This window comes from Scleropages formosus, chromosome 19 (assembly GCF_900964775.1).
Source record: "Scleropages formosus chromosome 19, fSclFor1.1, whole genome shotgun sequence".
In the NCBI taxonomy this organism is placed as follows: Eukaryota; Metazoa; Chordata; class Actinopteri; order Osteoglossiformes; family Osteoglossidae; genus Scleropages; species Scleropages formosus.
In genome coordinates this window covers 21,503,363-21,520,525 of record NC_041824.1, presented here as the reverse complement: position 1 = coordinate 21,520,525, position 17,163 = coordinate 21,503,363, and the positions used below count along the sequence as shown (strand labels likewise).

General features: G+C 42.8%; 1 protein-coding gene across 6 annotated transcripts in view; it reads right to left on the bottom strand.

Annotated features, from left to right (window-relative positions):
* Window positions 1-17,163, bottom strand: part of LOC108939258 (sodium channel protein type 8 subunit alpha-like) — a 63,526-nt gene that overhangs the window by 23,094 nt on the left and 23,269 nt on the right. For 4 of the 6 annotated variants that reach the window (XM_018760426.2, XM_018760425.2, XM_018760430.2 and 1 more), the window contains 11 exons: window positions 16,058-16,149; window positions 11,919-12,140; window positions 11,728-11,791; window positions 10,613-10,754; window positions 6,632-6,838; window positions 6,206-6,493; window positions 5,074-5,346; window positions 3,115-3,250; window positions 2,599-2,837; window positions 717-890; window positions 163-519 (listed from right to left, as the gene is read on the bottom strand). In XM_018760426.2, the coding sequence (XP_018615942.1) occupies window positions 163-519; window positions 717-890; window positions 2,599-2,837; window positions 3,115-3,250; window positions 5,074-5,346; window positions 6,206-6,493; window positions 6,632-6,838; window positions 10,613-10,754; window positions 11,728-11,791; window positions 11,919-12,140; window positions 16,058-16,149 (2,194 nt within the window). Of the gene's footprint in view, window positions 1-162; window positions 520-716; window positions 891-2,598; window positions 2,838-3,114; window positions 3,251-5,073; window positions 5,347-6,205; window positions 6,494-6,631; window positions 6,839-10,612; window positions 10,755-11,727; window positions 11,792-11,918; window positions 12,141-16,057; window positions 16,150-16,339; window positions 16,432-17,163 lie in introns of all 6 variants that reach the window. The other 2 variants (XM_018760428.2, XM_018760431.2) reach the window with 1 other exon arrangement.

The following is a 17,163-nucleotide window of genomic DNA, read 5'->3' as shown; positions in this document are numbered from 1 at the left end:
TAGGAAGATGTTTATTGAGGCAAAATCAAGTCCCATTATCTGAAAGCAAGCTCAGTAAAGGCTATTCTGACTGCTCTTTTGAGAATAATTTGACTACTTTTCTTGCACAGACTCATCAGCTTTCTCTCTTCTGATGGTGATTTTAGGGAAAATTTTCCTTACCACCAAGTTCCCAATGACCATGACCATCATAAAGACAATGAGGCACATGGTCTGCCCGGCGACCTCCATGCAGTCCCACATGGTCTCGATCCACTCGCCGCACAGCACACGGAACACAATGAGGAAGGAGTGGAAGAAGTCGTTCATGTGCCAGCGGGGCAGCTCACAGTCCTTAGCGATCTTGCACACACAGTCCTTATAGTTCTTGCCAAAAAGTTGCATGCCCACCACAGCGAAGATGAAAACAATGATGGCCAACACCAGGGTCAAGTTTCCCAGGGCACCCACAGAGTTGCCAATGATCTTGATGAGCATGTTAAGGGTAGGCCAGGACTTGGCCAGCTTGAACACCCTCAGCTGAGGACACAGAATGACAGGGATGTAGACAAAAGTGAAGAGCAGAAAATATGAAAGGCATAACTGAATCAGCAAACGTAGTGTATTATAAACAGGAAAAGAATGAAATTTGTAAAAAATTGATAGATGCAGTACATGAAAACAAAGTTAGAAGGTGTAAGAGGAGGGTGAAAGAATTTGTGCGTCATCAACTTTACCAAGCGGAATGATCTCAGCACAGACAACCCTTCCACATCTGCCAGCCCGAGCTCCATTAAGCTTAGGGTCACGATAAAGCCATCAAAAATGTTCCAACCCTCCTGGAAGTAGTAGTATGGGTCCATGGCCACAAGTTTAGCAAACATCTCCGCAGTGAAGATCCCAGTGAACACCTACCAGGTGAAGAAAACAAGGAGTAAACCAAGCGGCTCATTTCATAGGTGCACACAGGACTCTAAAAGGGGTTACCGCTGCAGCTGGTCTCACTTACACCTGTGCTACAGTCCAAATAAAAAAACGAAACAAAAAAAAAAACCATCCCTAAAATCAAATTGTAGAACCTTATATGTCAAACATACCACGTGGCTAAGTATATTTATTTGTTATTTCAATTATTAAATCCCTTGTTTGAATTTAAAAAATAAATACTTTGAATGCCCTTTTCACTCATTTTAAAGCACCACCCAAAATCTTTCTATGTTAAAAGGGTCCAAAACGTGGCCTGTTAAACCCACAAAAATGGCCCAGTGCTACAGCTGATTATCTGGACTACCTATGTGAACTACCTATCCACAAAGCATTTCTACAACAATTATGCGGTTACTAAATACTTTAACAGGAAGCCATTGTGCTTCTTCTGTATCTCTCAATCTACCTCTATGCTCTTATCCTGCTCTCACTTCGTCACTGAAGTAGACGTTCAATAATTCAGCACACATCTTGGGTGACGCTGCACCTCTCAGAGTGAAGGATCTCAGATCCTTGGCAGATGCCATGTGCCTGTGATTAAAGGCACAGGACGGTAGAGTTGATTCATCAGATATGTTGTGTTGACGCTCAGGACCTCTCCCAAGAGCGATGACAGCAAACTACTGGCAACGCATTATCTAATCCAAACGGATATTTCACTTGGTAATTTCCCCTTGACAGGCTATGAAGCCACCATCTGTGTGATCCTTGTTGTTTCAGACAACTAGCAAAAAGAACACAGTCTCCTGTTGATTATGGTGACTGATCAGCATCTATGAAATGCAGAAATTTGCTGACTCATACTTTGCTGAGCACCTGGGTTGGATATGTTATTGAAGCTAAATTAATTTGTGCCCAGACTGATGTCCATAAGGTATGGGGTTACGATATGCCTTACAATCGCAGCTGGTAGTGCAGTGGTTAGAGCTGTTGCCTTTGAATCTGAATGTTACCTGTTCAAGTCTTACCTCCAGCTATAGTACCTTTGAGCAGTGTACTCACTGTAAATCATGCCAGTAAAACTATGCAGCTGTGGAAATAATTGTAAGTCACTTTGGAGAAAAGCATCAGGTAAATCACATACACATCATCTGAAACTGCTTGTCCCCTGTGGGGTTGCAGGGAGCTGGAGCCTAACCTAGCAACACAGTGTGTAAAGCTGGAGGGGGAGGGGACATACTCAGGACAGGATGCCAGTCTGTCACAAGACACCCCAACTGGGACTTGAACCATAGACCCACTTGAGTGAAGGACCCTGTCAAACCCCCTGTAGCCTGATGCATCAGGTAAATGTAATACATAAATGCAGATATAAACTTAGTAGTGAGTGAAGCACCTGTAATTTCACTGACATTCAGGCTTGTATGGCTCAGATGAGTGCATGCACTTTGAAGGAAGGGGTGAGGGGATGTGTTGTATGGAGTTTTCTTTCCTTATATGGGGGAGTTCTACAAAATATTTGACACAACCGTTTTCAAAGTCCGTCTCGGTCTGTGACTTTAGTTTAGGGCACAAGTTCAATGAGAAAGCAGGGTTACCCTTTCAGTAAAGATCCTTCATAACAACCACAATATATACCAGTAATATCATTGATCATTCAGTCAAACAAGCACCCAACAAAGAGGCACTCACCAGATTTCCAACGGTCAACACTTCCTCAAAGTGGGGTGTCATGGGGTAGTGTTCCATGGCCATGAAGAGGGTGTTGAGAACAATGCAGATGGTGATGGCCAGGTCCACAAATGGGTCCATTACAATTAGGTTAACAATCTCCTTGATCTTCAACCACAATGGGCAGCACTCCCAGATCAGAAAGTTGTTAGAAAACTTGTACCAGCACGGGGGACACTTGCGCTGGGACTCTTCCAGCTCTGTAGAACAGGGAGAAAAGTGGGAGAGAAGCAAATAACCACAAAAGAGCACTGCACTGCATTCTACTGCAGTCTCTCACTGTGGAGAACCTGACAAGACATGTCAGTTCTTGATAGTTAATTTTTGTAGCAACCTTAGGATTAGAAATGAGTAAAAAAGTGCCTCTGCTTATATCTCAGTCCATTATTAAACACGATAGAGATAAAACTGCATGTGCCCTGGCCGAGAAGACAAGGGAGCAGCGGTGGAAGCTGTTGCAAGAAAAGAAAGCAGTACCTTCAACCAAGGTGTTGGTGATCACGCTCATAACACTGTTGGCCCGGTCTTTGTGACCAAAGGAGGTGTTGAGCTGGTCTACAGACACCATTAAGGAGCCGGAAAGCTTCTTCTTCACCTCCACTTCCGTGGTAGGCTGCATGGGAGGGAAAGCCACGGCAGTGAGAAAGCAACTGAAGGAGAGACCCACTGCAGTATAGCTACAGCACTGGCCGGGGGATACCTTGGAGGAACTGGAAAACAATTTTCACCCACCGATATGTAAATGAGATTACTTTTTGTGTGCTTTTCCAGTCAGTTGTGACACAGGAGGGCACGTAGGGGGCACAGTACAGAGGTACTAGAGCGAAACCCTTCTATGGGACATGGTGGTAGTCTCAGTGGGGAAGCGTACTTATCACACCACAATCATGCATGTGGATTCAGACATAGGAGGAGTGGTATGACTACCAGTGGACAAACAGCTTTTACGATCACCCGCAGGAACAAAAGTCTGGTGAGAATCTTCACGTTGCAATTCTTTTCTAAAGCGAAATACATGCATTTACACACGGAGGTGCTGAGAAGTTGGATGCATCGCATGTTACAAGAGAGATGTGAATAGTGGGGGGAAAAAATGAAAACGCTTTATTAAAACTGTCTTTTGGACATTATTTTTAACGTATTGTATAAAGCTGTTGCATCTTTACCGTTTTAGTAGTGGCTGCGATAGAAATTACGTTACTCCATAGAGTGTATACTACCACTTCATTGGTTTATACATTATAGCCACAAGTAACCAAAGAAATTTTTAAAAACTCTTCTAGAAGTTTACATTCGAAAGTTCTGGAAAGTCCCGTCTTAGCTGTGAGTCCACAGTAGACACTGACTCCATTCTCCTAAGGCCTGACCAAATATTCTATCCCACAATTCCCAAAATTAGGTGGGAGCTGAATGTGGGCAAGGTGGGAGTGGAGGGTGTCATCGAGGCCTGCATGCAATTGCGTGCACGGGTGAGGCAAGGAGTGGAGAAATTTAAGTGTAAGGCATTGGTTGTTAGTCATGCTGAGTGACAAGTATACAGAAGCTCAGTCTGAGTAATAAGGACGCCAAACCACCATGCCAGCTGGGAGGATGAGCTATTGGGCTTTATCCTGGTGTTTATGTAAAAAAGAGGGTTTAAAAAAAGGAAGACCAAGAAACCTTATGGTGAAAACTTGTAAACCTCAATGGGCTGCAATTTTTACAAAGAAACTAAGACTCCAGGGAGCTTTAGCAAGGAGCTGCAAAGTTGGGTATGCCATTCTTCTGTTTCAACATGACCATCTGACACACTGTGAAGAACACCTCAACCTTCTTGTCAGTGTATACTGCAATCAATTCTTAGCTGAAGGTTGGAATCCTCCCCAGAAGGTCACAGGAGGAAGCAGTAGATAATGACTAGAAAGGCTTCTGACAGCCAGCTGGGGACAGGAACCCCCCTCAGTGTCTGGATCACAGCTGCCTGTGTCATCAGTCCCTATCAGGTTTCAGTGGTTGTAAAACACTATTATTCACACCACTAAAACTCTACAAGGAACTTTTCCAAGGTTGGAAAGGATCAGTTTCAAACATGGGGGGAGGCGTGTCTAAAAAATAAACACATCAACCAAATGAAGAGAAAAAAAGTTAAATTTGAGACCCAAAACTGTGATTGCAGAGCATTAAAAATAAAAGAACCAGGACTGTAGTTTTTCTTTTTTTTTTTGCCGTTTTTTTTTTAGTTTAGGGTTTCGGGGCGGCATTCGATAAGACGGGATTTAAAGGCATACAAAAGCTAGAGGGAGCAGAGAGTTCTTCAGGACTTGCAAGGTTCAAGTGCAAACAATAAAGGGAAAATCCGAGAAAAGAGGAAGAGGGAAGAAAAGAGCACCATGCCTAGACTGATCTACTCATAGACGTCCTTACGCTGTCATCGGAAGATGGCTTATCTATTTTCACCTCAGGCAGTAGGCGTCCAGGCCCGATGAGGGACACCACGCCGTTGCAGTCCACGGTGCTGTTCCTCTTGCCGTGGTAGCCGCTGTAGCTGCTGCGGCGGTACGGGCTGAAGAGGGACCCCCGCCGCTCCTCGCTCTCCTCCACCGTGCTATGCTCGTCATCGGCGAACTCATTTTCTGAACCTACGTCCTTGGCGCGCCCCTTGAAGCTGAAGATGCTGCTCTTGCTGTTGTGCCGTGAGAGGAAGGGTGACCCTGGGATGCTGAGTAGGGACTGGGGGAACAAACAGGTAAGTGAGAGGGAAGGCAGAGGGTAAGAGTGTCTGGCTCAGCAGGTTGACGACTTAGATAATTTACAGTGATTTTACACCGGATAGGAAAATCTGCACCAAAGTGGTCCAGCTCATCATAGTTTCTGTTCTAAAGGCTTGTGCTAAATAAAAAAGAAAGAATGTCGAAGAAATGAGTTTAGAAAGTACATCGATTTTTAGATGAAGACTATCATTATGTGGAAATACAGGCACATATCGTGTACTGCAGGATTCAGGAGCAAACATAGTCAAAAATTTCAGGGAAAACAGATGTATTGCTGCTTTCAGAATCATATTTGAGGACAGCGATATTTACAAAGCCATTGCCACTGAAAGAATTCTACATTTTCCCCAGTTTAGCACAAATCGTATTGGACTGGGGCACCGACCAGACATTAAAGTGAATATACTTATTGACCGGTATTGACAGCGACACCAGTTCACATCCGCAGCCACAGTACAGAAATGAAACTGGAGCTTCTGAGTGAGACAGATGGGCGTTACAGGGTTTACGCCTGTTTTTAACCGTACTGTCAGCACAACGCGAGACTCAGCGCGTCGAGCTCTTGTGGAATACAACCGTACGCATCCAACGTTGCCCGTTTTGATACTTTACTAAACACCAAAAAGCTGTCGAACTGAAAGTGAGGTCCTGAAAGGTTAGTGTTAAGGGGTGTTGTAACTACCACAAACCTTTTTCACTTAGTAAGAGATGCGAAGGTTTGCCGCAACACCATTATCAATTTTTCTTAACACGCTTACCCTGCCCGCAGCTTCCAGAAAGCCCCACTGGCCCACCTCTCTCCCTTCTGTGGGCCTCACCTGGTTCATAGAGGGCTTTCTGCCCAGCCGGTTGTCTGGGAAGCGGAACCGACTCCTCTTGCTGCCATCGTCAGATTCAGACTTGACGAATTTCTTCTCGCTGTCACCCTTTTCCTCGCCACGCGACTGTTCCTTCTGACGCCACTTCTTCTTGCGGTTGCGGCGCTCCTTGGCACTCTTGGAGCTCAGCTTCGACATCTCAGAGGAGCTGCAGGACATGTGACCTCCGCCATCATCTTCTACCGCATCCTCTGACACCGTACCTGCTGAGGTCGCCATAGCTGCAGCCTAGCGAGGGGGCGAAACACACGGAACAAGAGGGAAGGAGAAGGTAAATGGAAGGAATACAGAAACCGAAAGAGCGCAGAGGAACATGATGCAGAGACACCCCATCACACGCACACAGTATGGGGGGCGAAGCCTAACCTGGGCATCCTCCTGTTGTTTTTTCAGCTGCTCCAGCATGGCTTTGAATTCAGCCTCCTTCTGTTCAGCCTCTTCCATGGTGGCCTGGTTCTGCTCTTCATAGGCCATGGCCACCACAGCCAGGATGAGGTTTACCAGGTAGAAGGATCCCACGAAGATCACCAGCACAAAGAAGATCATGTAGGTTTTCCCAGCAGCTCTCAGGGTCTAAATGTCGAGGGTAAATAAAAAAAAGTCTGGTACTTGTATAAAACATCTTTTTTCACAATGATCAGACCATCTTGGATGCTGCCTCCTCCTGTCCAGCGCAGACAGTTCACATTACGTATCTCTAGTAAAATCCTTCGAACGCATTATAGCAGAAGGAGAAAGACAAATGAAATACTACATACAGTATTTTACCAACAACTGTGCGTAAAAACCGAAGAGATATTTGTGAAAGAATGCTGTGGTTTGCTTTCATATTTAAGGAGGACTAAAATTCTGTGCAGCGATTACATTTTTCGTTATGTGGTGTTAATTTTGTTTTGATTTACCACAATTCAAAAGCCTCCAAGCCAGGCTCTTGGAGTAGCTTTGAGGTCGGTCTGAGAAAGACCCTCCAGGAATTTTTCTGAGCTTCAGGTTTTGGGTAAAGTAATGGTTTCCCATTAAGGAGAGGTGGATTGTGGGTAGTGTGTGCTCCTCTCACAGAGACGGCAGAGTGGATTTGCTCTGACACGGACATTTATTATTGATGCGATTTACAGAAAGTGCTTGAAAGAAGTCTGTTGAAGTGTGTTGCAGTAAAATGTGCAATGTGAATGAGAGCGGTGCAGCGCAACACACTCCGCAAGGTGAACAAGACAAGTCAGACACACACACACACACACACACACACACACACACACACATTGCAATGGTCGAAACTGCACTGGCTGCCAGGGCGGAAGAGCAAAGTGAAGGGTGTAGGACTATGGAACAAGAGACTTGGAAAAGACAGGATGAGAGACCACGAGCAGATAGGATGGAGATGATTTTACTCAAAGGCGGACAATAACATGGTAAACCGTGCTGAAATTGTAATACCAAACAAAATCAACATCTTCCCACAAGCGTTATTAAAATACGGCCACTTTTTTGCAACATTGCAGCACATTCATGTTCACACACGTTACTCAAAATGCTCTTATTACACTGCAGAATCAATGGCATTAAATCTACTATCACTATTAGAATTGAACAAAGTAACATGTCTTCTGCACTGTAAACTAGGAAGAATAAGTTGCATTATGTTATACACCTTGATAGCGAACAACTAACTTGAATCTTTAAGTCCTCATATGCTGTTAATTATCATTTTTTACGCATTTTCACCTCACGTAAAAGAACATTTTTACGGAAAAAGATGACACAATCCAAGTTTCATGGAGAATCTTAATCAGCGATAATACCTACATCTTAGGATATTACTAAAAATAGGGCATCATCTAAAAACCTGCTTCCAGTCTCAGAGTCATTTCCGATCCTTCTGATTGCCTCTTACTGTTATACTACAGTAAATATTTAATGCTTCTCTCCATCCACCCATGCATTAGAAAGCCTAAGTGTTTCCCTTGTTACACTGAAGCCGAGAAGCACAAAACGAAACACGGGAGTGCACAGAACCAACGCACACAAAGGCAACTAGGTGGAGGAAAAGAAACCTTTCTGAGTGTGTACCGCGCAGTAGTGGAGTGCAGGAAGTGAGAGAGAGAGAGTTCTCTTTATTCCAGGGTGTGGAAACAGGTACGGTGTCAGGTTATTTGTGTAATGTATAGCACTGCATTTTCTGGAAGGGATACCATACCCCTTCGGCTGACTGTTTGGACATCTCGATCCTGATGTCCGCTATATCTCAATGCCACTTCGATTTTTGAAAATACTGTGTGATGTAACATACGAAAGATGCTTTGCATTGTGTTTGGTACACAAAAAAAAAAAAACCACAGTTGCATATTTCAGATTTTACCTGATGTTCCAAAACACCATCTGGAGCTGAGCTACCACGTTCTTCGGACCGGGTTAACAGGCTCGTCCATCTTTAACATTTCTCTAACGAGGAAGGTTCTGCCAACATTTCATCTGTTCTAAGGTCCGGAGTTGAAATATTTAACTTAGACACGGTCAGCATCCGTCACTACTGTCATTGTTACTGCCAGTGAAACGCCCTGAAAGCTGAGAACAACTTTTCATTGGATCCTTTCAGAATGTAATTCTTGCCGTAACCACATCTTAATGAACAACCAGTCGCTTCAGAATGGTTTATGATGTTGCCATGGTAGCTGGGCCAAGTTTCTCCGCCAACACTCAGGCACATTGATCAAGATGTATGTGCAAAGTGAGAATGTTTGGACTCATTTGGTGAAAATCCAGCTGTTGCCCTCAGTGAGAATCAAGCCGTCGGTAGGTAAGTACGGAATATGTCTGAGTTGCGTCGTAACAGTAAAGCTGCGCTTGAGCTCGGCCGCTAGGAGCCATGGATAAAGAGGAAAAGGATGACCTGGGGCATATTTCATGAAATTTGGGATAAGAGAGCCGACATCTGCGAGATGCAATGGATTCACATACTGCCCTGAAATTTTAAGTAACTTCCCAGCAGAGGGTCACTTGAATTCCCTGGCCTCATGTTCGAGTTGCACAAATTCCCCTGTTTTTACGAGTTGTAGGGTTAAGCTAATGGTCTCTTTTATAAATATGATGGCTAATTAGGTCAAAGCTAAAAATTCGCCAGAAGCAATCCGTAGAGCACTGATTGTTTGACACCTCTAAGTTTCACGTATGTTTCATAGATAACTTCAAACACCCAGGTGTGACTGAATTTGCTTCACTTAAATATTTAACCTTAATTTAATCATTTATAAAACTTTTTATGAATAAATTAGTATTAATCCATTCATCCATGTTCATTAATCGCTTGCCCAGGTCAGAATTGCAGGGGTTCGGAGCCTATCCTGGAATAACTGGGTGCAAGGCAGAGAGGGTTACACCCTGTATGGAACACCAGTCCATCACAGGGTAAGCACACACACGCATGACAAGCAATTTAGCATCACCAGTTCACATAAACTGAATGTCTTTGGATTGTGGGTGGAAACCAGAGTACCTGGAGGAATCCCACAAAGAAGCAGGGAGAACATGGAAACTCCACAGAGTGTGAGCCAGATTTGAATCTACACTCAAACATCTGTGAGGCACTATGAGGCAGCAGTGCTACTTGCTGCAACACCATGCCACCTGCCAAGCAGCTTATTATTCCTAAATATATAAAGTGCCAATAAAGCATGAATAAATTAAAACACAAATCATCCAAGTGAAACATTAATTTAAATAAAGAATTATAAAAGCTACAGAAACACCTAGTTTTTCTCAGGTTGGGTACTGAGGTATATTAATTTATTACATTTGACAATATGATAGATGGATGTCAAGCCAACTTCAAAAGTGCACTGTACCCTTTAAATTAGCCTTCCAAAGAAACAGATATATTCATACTGATTAATTTAACTAAAGCACCCAGCAACTTACAACATTAACCTCCCTACAATTATTCATCCATTTACACAGTTTTACCAGAGCAACTTAGGGCACCTAGCACAAGGTAGAGCTGGAGGTGGGATTTGAAGCAGCAACCTTTGCATTCAAAGCCAGCAAATCTCATCGCTACACTACCAGCTGCCACAGCTACAACAGGAACGCCCACGAAAGTTGGCAACGTAATGTTCGTGTTATAGCAACTTCAGAAACAGCACATCTACAGCGAGGGTAGCACGATACCACTTGCTCACCCAGACATTGATTGGTGAGATATTGTGCTGCGAGCAGCACGTCCAAAGAACACAGCATCCCAGCTCCCTGCACATCCTTTTACATTGTTCCAATAAAGCTCACCGACTTCCCTATTCACTCGCACAAGGGCATTTGCCGAGCAAAGGCGGACGACAAAAAAGGAGAGGATCTTACCAGCTGGTACAAGTTCTCCCAGTAGTCCTGTGTCATGAGGCGAAAGAGAGCCAGAAAAGCCCAGCCGAAGCTGTCAAAGCTGGTGTAGCCGTAATTTGGGTTTCTCCCAGCCTTCATGCATGTGTATCCCTCAGGGCAGCGGCTGGGATGGCAAGGAACACACAATCTAACTGACAAAAAATTCGCTGGATGTGAGCAGCAGCATCTGTAGTGTATTATGTGCTCAGCTTTGCTGAGAATGTCCTGTAGAGCACAGCTTCACCACATTCACACTCAGCGTGCAGTTTCCCAACTGGAGGATTCACGGCAAATGTTGACCAAGCTCGCAGATTTTGAGGTATCGGACCCGTCCCCTCGGTGTTGAACTATCCCGTTATTGCTTCCGAACAAACTGGATCGAAATGATATGGGTAGGTATATAAGAGCTGTTCGGTTTTTTCCCGCACTTTTATTTAACGGTTTATCGTTGTTGTTGCTTAGGTTACTTGTTGCATGTCCTTCTGGGTATTTTGAATTTTTCTCAAACGCTCTGAGGCAACCTGTGGGGAAGGGTGCTAAAACCATGAACTCAGCTCAGCTGAATTAATTGAAATTAAGCACAGGCATGCATCGCTCAACGTCCTTCCGCACATCGTCCGACTGCATAATACGTCCGAGGTTCCGGAAGGTTACAACAGATTCGAAAAATCTCGATCGGCTAACGGGACGTAGCAGACGTGAGCGGCCGTAGTGCATCTTCCTGTAACGCGTGTATCCTCTGTAAACAAAGCGACTGAGCTGCCAGGCGTATAATGGTACAGTACATATCTGTTTCATAATACATAATATTCAACAGCAATGTTAAACATATATGTTACTGGCCAAGGCACGCGATCGTCATGGTGCTGAGAGGGATAGAATTCCGGGTCTGGTCCTCAAACCGCATCATTAACATTTTCTCCATATCAGATGTAGACACCTGTGGCACTTGTATCGTGTATATGATGACACTTGTACAGTATATATGATGTTCACACAACGTCCAAATCGCCTGATGTCCTATTGGACAGAATGTACCCCGGATGTTAAGCGACGCATGACTGTAAAGTAAGCCGAATATACTACATGTCACTCACCCGGAATCGGAGCTATTTCCGCATAAAAGAGCATCGTTTTGTCCAGGCAGAAAGTAGAAATTTTCTGGAAAAAAAAAAACAAAAAACAAAACCAGGTGGGGTCTGTTATAACCTTTCACGCTTTTTTGTTTTCCGAAAACCCCTCAGCCTGTCGGCACTGGTGTTCAGCCAGCTCACAGTGGAGCGCTCACCTTCTTTCATGATGTACTCCTCCCAGTCAAAGCCCTTACTGCCATTGCTCAGGTAGTTCTCGGTGGAGTTAATGGGCCAGATGACACACTTATGCCGCAGGTTACCCATGAAGAGCTGCAGGCCAATCAGGGCAAAGACGCTCAGGCAGAAAACGGTGAGGATCATCACGTCCGACAGCTTCTTCACAGACTGGATCAAGGCGCCAACAATGGTCTTCAGGCCTAACGGGTGATGACACACACACACGGACAGGGAGACCATACAGGGTTGCCAGACATGTCCGCTGCTCTGTGCCATGGCTGCCCAGGGTGTCCGAAGGCCACGTGTTTCAGACACTGATACAGGCTCAAAAGAGGTCATGCTATAATTACAATAAACCTATTAAAATTTTATTATGTGGCGTAAACCTACTGTTCGACATAAGTACATGTGTTTAATTTAAAACATTTCTTTCGGTACACAAATAACTTACCTAATGCCTAATAATATGACACTACTGTACATTCTGTACTTTCTTACAGCTGTAACCCATTATCTGTACTTATGAGCATTGTTTTTCACGACGACACATTATTTACTTAATCCAGTATTACTTAATACAGAGTAGCAAATAAATGAACATTTGATCAGTCACCCTGTTTTAATACATAACAAAAAGTAGGAGTCATCCCACTTATATTTCAGGGCACTCTAAGGACAGCTAGTAGTGTAGTGGGTAGCAGTGCTGCCTTTCAAATGAAAGGTTGCTGGTTCAAATCCCTCCTCTAGCTATAGGATCCCTAAGCATGGTATGCATATAAAATTGTTATTGCATCAATAAGTAGCATAACATCACAAGTTGCTGTGAAGAAAAAAGTGCTTAAATAACATATGTGTATATAAACAGATCATCTTGAACATGTGTCTGTTTTCCTAAGTGTAACTCAGAAGTGTTATACAGGTTCTGCTTTTTTTTCGCCAGAACACTGCAGTGCCAACACTGACTTGTAGGTGATGGACAAGGACAGGAAATGTTTTACTTAAAAAATGTAAAACCCTGTTACAGGAAGTAGGGGCTACAACTGGCAGGCGAGGAGTTTTCACGCTCGCTGTTGTCGCGACAACCTGAAAACAGTGGGAAGACTCCTATAGACAGTGCGAAAAACCAAAAAGTCCATTTGTAAACACTGCAGATAGACAAAGAGCAAAACCAGAGGAAAAGAGCAGGAGGACAGGCAGGGGAGATGATCATCACATGCAAGTCATTTAAACGCCAAGGCTGAAGAAAAATATTCTTTCATTGCCGGGGTGTGTGCAATTGTAGGGCAAATGCACAATTCCGAATATCCAAACCTCACACAAGCCATGTTTAACGACATGTGTCTCGCCACTAGAGAGCTGCTGCAGAACATGTTACCTTCTGCACAGCAGTCCTCCAACATTAAGTTTATACAGAACAGTTATGGAGTTGACTAACGCAGCAACACATTTTTGGTGGCTCCTATATGTCTAATATGATGATATTAGAATGTACTTCCTCGTCAGAAAAAGTAATTAAAATTTTTCTAAACGTTTTCTTTCCTACCTATGTAACAATATAAATGTAAAAAGTATAAATGTGCTTAACTTAAATAATTACTTTGCAAGTGCAATATGATATTGTTAGAGTTCATCTGAAAAAAACTCCAGATTTATGAATACTCTCCATGTTTTTTCTCACTTTACATTACAGATGCTTTTTGTTTGGTGCTATAAACACAGGGGTAAATAATACATACAATAAGGCTTCTAATAATGAAGAGAGAATGTTCTCTGTCACTGGACTCTTATGGGACACAGAGACTTTATTAGCAATTTTATATCAGCAGGCTGGTCAAAAATTTCAAACCAGAAATTCAACTGATAATTTGAGTACTGCCTGTCTTCATATAAAATGCAATTTTGAATGCGACTATATTGCTCTATATGGAGTTGAGACTTGCTATTTAAAAAGTTTATGTAAAAGTTTATTTCACAAAACCATCCTTAACCATGCCAATAATTTTAAATGATTAACAGGATTTTATAGAATTTCAGTGTGTTTGTTTGTTATGCTGTTAGAATTTTGTAATACATAAGCGGAGAAAGATCAAGTAAACTGTACTACTTAAAGTGACTTTTACCGATATATAAAAACTTGAAATTTACAGCGGATCAATTACGCAATAGCCAAAAAAATGATGTCTTCTTTTGTTTAACGTCATTAAATGTGACTGTTCCTATGAGTCAGCTAATGCATTTTTCAAAAGTATTCAACTAAATCAAAATATTATATTCTAATTATGTTTATTTTGGAAATATGTAAAAGAAATCTATCTGAATGACAGTGCTACAGACCCTTACAACTGACAAGTTCCCATTAAGTCCCACATAAAGAAAATCACACCAATGTAATAAGTACTTTGACCAGTGGTAATGTGTGGCTAATATCTTAGTACAAAGTAAAGTTGTTGAGATTCTTTTCCAGATTATTGCTTTCATGAATACTGATACAGTCCTTCTTTCACTCCCAAAAAATAGATATAGTATGCAAGCTATGAAACGTATTGTTGAGTGAGGGCGATACACGCAGAACAAGCACTTCTCTGCGGCGCCAAAAATGATTAATTGATAACCATGAGTGTGTACAACCAGATAGCCACTCTCTCTCTCTGTCCTCGACCAAAAGGTTGCTGCACAAAACAATATCTCCCACGATCGATTTTTGTTTCTAAAGCATTGTGCTGTATGTTATATTCTAATAAAACCGAAAACTAACAACGTGAACAGAAGTTAACAAAGGAAAAAATTAAAAATAAGCAATTTTCGGGCCAAGCTCTTAAACGGCTAATATCATAAGAAAGCAAGTGACTTGAGAAGCGTCATGCAGCATAGAATATGTCCACATACTAGGCTTGGCAGTCTTCGTGAATAAATAATAGGGAGGTTCTTTGGGATCTCACTAAATGGTATGCCATTCGTCATCCAGAAGACAACACACATTAAAAAGTATGCATTTTTAACACGCCAAAGCCCTACCAATGTTAAATTTTTCAATTGACTGAAGCCTTTTCAGTAATTTCATCCATCTTTGTGAAAGGTGCAGCAATATGATGGATACACTTGTTTCCACTGTAATAGCGGTTGAGGATGAGAATCTGACTATTCGAAAATGGTATGGCCTACATTGCAGAGTTCCACCCTTTTCTGGGGTCTCCTGCCTGCTAAAGTCTTGTTGCGCTGCGTTACATTACATTTATTCATTTCTCGGAGCTGCAGAGGGTATTTCACTGACAAATGTAACACAGCTGTGACACTGAATTCTTATGGATCTTTCATCTCATTCTTCATACACACAGCAGCTTTTGACTCTACTTAGAAGGTTTTGATGTGTTTCAGAAAATAAGGGCATCAAAAATGCAAACCACTCATTGGCACTTATTACAACTTAAGACTGGAGCATTTCCTTTTGCCATATTGAATGCAATTTAAACAATTTGAAGCCAGTGGGTAGTGCTGCGGATAGTTCTGCCTTCCACTCGAAGGACTCAGGCTTGAACTTTGATTCCACTATAGTGTGGCTTGAGCAAGGTACTGGCCCTGAATTGCTCCAGGAAGAAATAAACAGCTGCAAAAATGCATAAATATTTGTTGGTATCTTAATTTACCAGCATATCATTGAAAGCACCAATAGTCTTCTGTACAGAACATTTGGGGAACGGTGTCAGCTAGACGAGTTAATTTTAATTAATCACCTTTGTTTAAAACATAAAACATGTTTGAGAGGTCACAAGTGATGAGCATTTGGCTAAAATAACCTCCAGTTTACATGAATGTATTGCTGCAACTCTGTGACGCTGAAGGGCGAACAACACGCCTTGCTTCCGGGCAACGGTATGCTTCGAACTGAATTCAGTGTTCACCCTATTTGGGGCACCAGCTCCTCTGAGGAACCTGTGAGATCATCGGGAGCAGACTGCAAAGCCTATCAAAAATGTATTTGTACCATTTTTGATAATTTTGGAGAAAAAAGAAATAATAACCATATGCTTGTTTTCAAAAGAAAATATCCTTTAGTAAAATTAAAACAAATAATAGCTTGGTCAGCCTTATCAGCCTTAGTGTTTAAATTGGGTCTCACCTGGAATGACAGAGATAGTTTTCAATGCTCGGAGAACTCTGAACGTTCTCAGCGCAGATACATTCCCCAGGTCCACAAACTCTGTCACATATCTGGAATAAGGGAGGATCACACACAAACGACAAAATGACAAAAACACACACACACCAGAGCACTACGACACCCACCAGGAGGAACGCCACTCACAGAGCCTGTCCTTTGAGGAAAGAAAAGGAAAGGAAAAGGAAACAAAAACACACCTAACACCGACCCCACCCCCCCTGCCCACCCCCCTTGTCTTACCTGGGATAACAGAAATAGTTTTCAAAGCCCTCAGCACTCTGAACGTGCGCAGAGCTGAGACATTGCCTAGGTTTACAAACTCTGTTATATACCTGCAGGATCAAACCAAAGTTACATGTAGGGGTTGTAAAAGCAACATTTTCGGAAGAAAAAAAGAGTCAGCTGAACAAAACAGCTAAACTTACAGTATTTTCACCAGATACTGAACTCGGGCTATCGGCGGACACGTTTTATGCCAGTGACTATCCATTTAATGTGCTTCACTGTGTTTCATAGATGGACTACAGAAAAAAATTCCCTGTCATTGCAATAGATAGGAAAGAAATATTGAAAATTCCCACTCTGGATCCTGCCTCTGAGTGGCACCAGACAGGAAGAATGACACTGAGACAGCGGGGCGGGAGGATCAGCTGTGGAAAGACGCTCAGTTCCTTGCACCTGACAACACTTTTGGAAGATATACCTGTGAACATCGATCACCCAAAAAGAAATCAGTGCAAGCCTGAAGAGCCACTTTCCAGGGAGTGTGTTTGTGTCTGTATGTGTTTGCCTGAGCGTCGTCATTCCAGGGTGCAGTCGGGCTAAAGAACTGGTTTCCCGTTTCTCGGAGAACATTGACACAAGAGAGAAGTTCAGAATGCTGTTACAAAATTCAAATGCTTCATCCAGCCTAGCAAATCCTGCTCTGTAAACCAGTATAAGGCTTTGCTAGGACCTGATTTATGAGGGTAAAGGTCAAGACTCTCAGGTGTGGGAATGTAAAGGGTCCATCCAGGTCAGGTTGCTCAAAAAATGAAGGAGAAGAAGTGAGAATAAGCGATAGA